Source organism: Arachis ipaensis, chromosome B03 (assembly GCF_000816755.2).
Source record: "Arachis ipaensis cultivar K30076 chromosome B03, Araip1.1, whole genome shotgun sequence".
In the NCBI taxonomy this organism is placed as follows: Eukaryota; Viridiplantae; Streptophyta; class Magnoliopsida; order Fabales; family Fabaceae; genus Arachis; species Arachis ipaensis.
In genome coordinates, this window is record NC_029787.2 from 119,606,536 (window position 1) to 119,611,716 (window position 5,181).

Consider the following 5,181-nt stretch of genomic DNA (forward strand, 5'->3'; position numbering starts at 1 on the left):
TCTTTTTTCCTTTTGATTTTGATTGTTTATTTATTTATTTTTAATATATAATTGTATTGCTTTGTAAAAAAAAGTATATTGTTCATTACGAGGATAAAGACAAAAAAAAGAGAGGAATTTTTCATTTTGATAAACATTAAATACTAACAAAAGAAAAATTAATAAAAAAGATTGGTAAAATTCACAAAAAACGATACTATATAACTTGAGTTATTTATTGTTGGATCTTTTTTACTGTTTCCACAATTACTATCATTAGTTTCTCATTTTCATAGATTTTTAAATTTATCGCCTTCTATAATGCTCAACACAGAGATGCAAGGAGGGTCATAAAAGATTATTCTCTTTCAATGTCTCTACTTGCTGTTTGTCCTGTTTTAGTCCCCAATGTTTGGGGTGAATTCTATTTTGGCCTCTAACATTTTAATCGTCTTATTTTTATCCCAAAACGTTTAGAATGACATCAATATTATCCAATGTTCTGAAAATCAGTTCGGACCGACCGGTCGAACCGATCGAACCGTCAATCGGACACCAAAATGATTCGGGCAATCAGCAAAATCGGTGAACTGGCCGGTAACCGGTCGGTCGAACCGAACAGTGATCCGGTCGGTTTTTTGGCTGGGCAGCAAAACGCTTCCGTTTCCGTCTCTGAAACCCTAAATCAATGTTCTGATCCCTAATTGCCTTCACAATTCTCATCGAGCTTCAGAATCAGAGAACGCCATCACAGTCTCACAGTCTCACACGGCCACACGGGTTTGTTGTCGAGCAGTCACCTCCGTCGCGCAATCACCTCCTTCGACCAGTCACCTCCGTCGCCCAGCATCCGTCGTTCGTTGGAACAACCACCTCTATCGCGCAGCAGCCGTCGTCCCTTCGAAGGTGCTCCACCACTACTTGGTTCACTTGGCGTCGCTGTCTCTCACTCTCCCTATTGCAAGTTCTGTTGAAGCCTTGAAGGTGCCTTCGAGCTTCCAGAGTTCCAGGTAATTTTTTTTTAGTTATGAACTTATGATTGTTTGATTGAATCATTGAATAACTGTTGCATGTCTCTGTCTCCTGATGAGTTTGATTGAGTAGCTCTTTGATTTTGTGACATGATGAACTCTGAAACTGTGAACTCTGAACTGATCCTGCTAAACTGAACTGGATTTTGTGACATGATGAACTGTTAAACTGTGAACTCTTTGATTGAGTAGCTCTTTGATTTTGCTTTGTTTACTGAACTGGATTTTGTTGTTTGTTGAATAATTGTGAATAATTTTGAATAATTTTGGATGTTGTTTTTTGTGAACTTGAGAGTTGAGATTATTGGGTTAGATTGCTGGTAGTGTTTAGGTATGGATGAAAGTATCAACCAAGAACTACCTAGGAATAATAGTGCTGAAAATAATTCTGCTTCGAATGAACGTTCTCTTCCTCCTGCGACTAACGAAAGTCAGTCACAAACTTCTAGTGTTCGGGGGGAAAACTGATCCTACTTGGAGATACGTTGCTTTACAAAATATAAATGAAAAACCGCATTACCAATGCTTATTTTGTCTGAGTACTTTTGGGGGCGGCGGAATTAATAGAATGAAAAAGTATTTGGCGAAGATAGGTGGAGACATTAAGAAGTGTTCTAAGGTCCCGTATGATGTAGAAAAATAAATGGAAGGTTTATTGAAAGAGATTCAGAAAAGTAAAACTAGTAAAAGGAAAGTAAGTTTCAACGAAGAGGGTACTAATGAGTGTGAGGATGCAATTGATGAAGCAATAGCGCAAGAAGAACAACAAACTCCGAGTCAGTTACCAACTAAGGAGGTTATTGGAGGCGATCCAAAATAGAAAGCAAAAATCATTATTCCTCCTATGTATGCACCAAGAACAACTCCGGGAAGTCAACCAAGTCTGAAAAGTGTGTTTCAAAACAAAGAGGTGCTTCATGAAGTTGATAAGCGAGTGGCTAGATGGCTTTTGGATTGTAGGATTTCATTCAATGTGGTTATGTCACCCTTTTTTCAAGATATGTTGGATAGTGTTGCTGGCATTGGGCCTGGTTATAAAGGTCCTTCTTATGATACATTGAGGGTTAACTTATTAGCCGATCTCAAAAGGGAGTGTCAAATGGTTGTTGATAGCTATAGGTCTGCTTGGAAGGAAACTGGATGTACTCTCATGGCTGATGGTTAGACAGATCAAAGGCAAAGAACGTTGATTAATTTTTTGGTTTATTGTTCGAAAGGGTTGTGCTTTGTGAAATCTGTAGATGCCTCAAGTATGGTTAAAAATGCTTCAAGCTTGTGTGACTTATTTTCAGAGGTAATTGAATGGATTGGACCTGATAATATTGTTCATGTAGTGACAGATAATGCCGCGGATTATGTTGCTGCTGGTAGGCTTATTAATAAGAAATTTGAAAATATTCACTGGTCACCTTGTGTTGCTTATTGCTTGAATCTTATTCTAAAAGATATAAGCAGCATGCCACATATTTCTAACCTTGCAAGACGTGCTTCGAAGATTACCGTGTTTGTGTATAATCATACAGTGTTCTTGTCCTGGCTAAGACAAAGAACTGATTGGAGGGAGATTGTTCGTCCAGGTGCAACTCGTTTTGCTACTGTCTTCATCACATTGATGAGTATCTTTAAACGCAAATCGGATTTACAATTATTGGTTGTTGATACACACTTTACCAGACACAAATTAGGAATGAGTGCTAATGGTATAACTGTGAGTGCAATTATCCTAGACAATAAATTTTGGAATGATTGTTTTACTGCATGCCAAATTGTGAGTCCGTTGATTAAATTGCTGAGGTTGGTAGATGCCGATGATAAACCATCATTGGGAATTGTTTATGAAGGTATGCTGAGGTCAGAAAATGGAATCAAAGAAATGTTCAAGCATAGGAGGACTGCATATTAACCTTACACAGAAATTATCAACTCAAGATGGGACAAACATTTGAAAAAAAACTTCACGCAGCAGCTTTTTTCTTGAATCCTGCTTGCTTTTTTTTCTGAAAATTATAGAGAAGCACCTGATGTCATGCGAGCTTTACTTGATCTTGTTACATTGCATTGCAAGGTTAATAATTTAGATTTAGTTGAGGCAATGAAAGAAATACACTTATATAGAGATCGAAAGGAAAGCTTTGATAGGCCTGAAGCTGTTCCAGCTGCAAAAAAACTTCAACCTGGTAATAATATCTGTTTGATAATAAGCTTTAGTTATTTACTTATTTTATGTTTTGGTTTCCTTAATTTGATAACTAATACTTGAGATATGGGATTGTAACTTGTAGATGAATAGTGGAGGTTGTTTGGTAGTTCTGCTCCATGTTTACAAAACATGGCAATTCGCATTCTTAGCCAAGCATATGCTTCTTCAGGGTGTGAAAGGAATTGGAGTCTTTTTTATCAAATTCATACAACAAGAAAGAATAGATTGGAGCATGATAGGCTAAGTGATATTGTGTATGTTACATATAATTTGCGTCTTAAATCCAGGTAATATATATTTCATCCTTTCATTTCATATCATTAGATTTTGTATAGTTAATATACTAGGCTTATCATATATTGTATTTAATTTGTTAGGAAGGAAAGAAAAAAAAAAGAAAGCAAAAGTTGCAATATGATCCAATCGATATTGAAAGTATTGATATGGTTGATTTTTGGGTGACGGAAGAGGTTGTTGAAAAAGAGCCTGATCTTTCAAGTAATATTGAAGACTTGCTTGGTGAGTATTATAGTTTATTGATCAGACAATAAATTACAATAGCTTTGATATTTGATTTATTGATAATGTGTTATATTTTGTTAGATGAGATTGATGCTGATTTAGATCAAGGTGGTGGTGGTGGTGGTAGTAGTAGTATATTTTATGTTGCACCACTTGCTTTTTCTGGTCCAAGTAGTGGAAATGAAGGTGATGATATCAATGACGCAAATCTGCAGTAAGTTATGGAGGATTTTGATGATTGATGACAAACTTGGATCATTTTGATGTTGCTATATTATGTTTGATTGGTTGTTTTGTTTTTTGACTTTTGAATTTGTATTTGAATGAGATTATAACATTCTGGTTTATGTAGTACTTTTAATTTGAATGATATTTTAAAGTTTACATTAGACTATAATTATATTTTTATGTGTTTATTTATATTTTATTTATTATTTTATTATAAAACGGTTTTTTCGGTTCAACCACGGTCGAATCGGTTGAACCTATGAACCAATAACATCAAATTCTTCACTAACAACTAACGGAATTGATATACTGTTAATAATATTTTTGTTAAAGTTATGTTTGCTCAATCCCCTTCTCTTACCTTCACCCTCTTAACAAGCTCAAATTCTTTTTTTTTTTTACTTCTTTTTTCTTCTCTCTTTTACACTATTAATTCTTTAAGAAGGATTTGAGAAGAAAAAAGAAAGAAACAGGAGAATGAAATTTAAAATTGTTAAAAAGATAAAAGTGAAAGAAAAAAATTGAACAAATATAGTTTTAACAAAAACATTATTAATAATATATTAAATAAAATGATTTTAAGTTTTTAAATCAGAGGGAGCAATCCATGGCGTTGAACAGTGAAGGTCTTGAGATTGATTCATTGTTAACATTTATCGTTCTTCAATACCATATTATATATATATATATATAATAAGGGTTGATTTCTTCAGTAGTACATGCGCATTAACCTAATTTACTCATTAACTATAGCGTGTCTTGCGCAACACTTGGAACTACGTACTCATCATATCTTAATCAGTTGGCATTTTAATTAGATCTTTCAATTTGAAATTCATCATATCCTGACCTATTGGTAGTTTGATTCCACGGTATATAGCTTAATTAGGGGCAACACTTATTTTTCTGTTTTAAATCATAAACGATGTGGGCATGTGGGGGTCAATATTATTAAAATTTCGAAATAAGATTTTATGTTAACTGGGTAGCCGGTAGGTGTAGGGCAAAAGGGGCTTAGCTTATTGTGGGTCATCAGTTTAGGGTTGTGAAGCATTCCCCTCTGATCTATTGAAAATAAAACTTGTTTTCTGTGATATTATTATTATTAGAAAAAATGACACTTCTCTTTCATGTATGATGTCTAAACAATATTTTTTATCCTGTAAAAGTTAAATAACATACTCTTTAATTAGTTTATTTGACTAAAATATTCTTCAATAA

General features: G+C 34.3%; 1 protein-coding gene across 1 annotated transcript; it reads left to right on the forward strand.

Moving 5' to 3' along the window:
• LOC107633623 lies at positions 540-3,950 on the forward strand. The gene is made up of 6 exons (XM_016337228.1): positions 540-576; positions 713-989; positions 1,971-2,170; positions 2,303-2,861; positions 3,021-3,187; positions 3,814-3,950. The coding sequence occupies exons 1-6, from the start codon at positions 540-542 to the stop codon at positions 3,948-3,950; spliced, it is 1,377 nt and encodes a 458-aa protein (XP_016192714.1).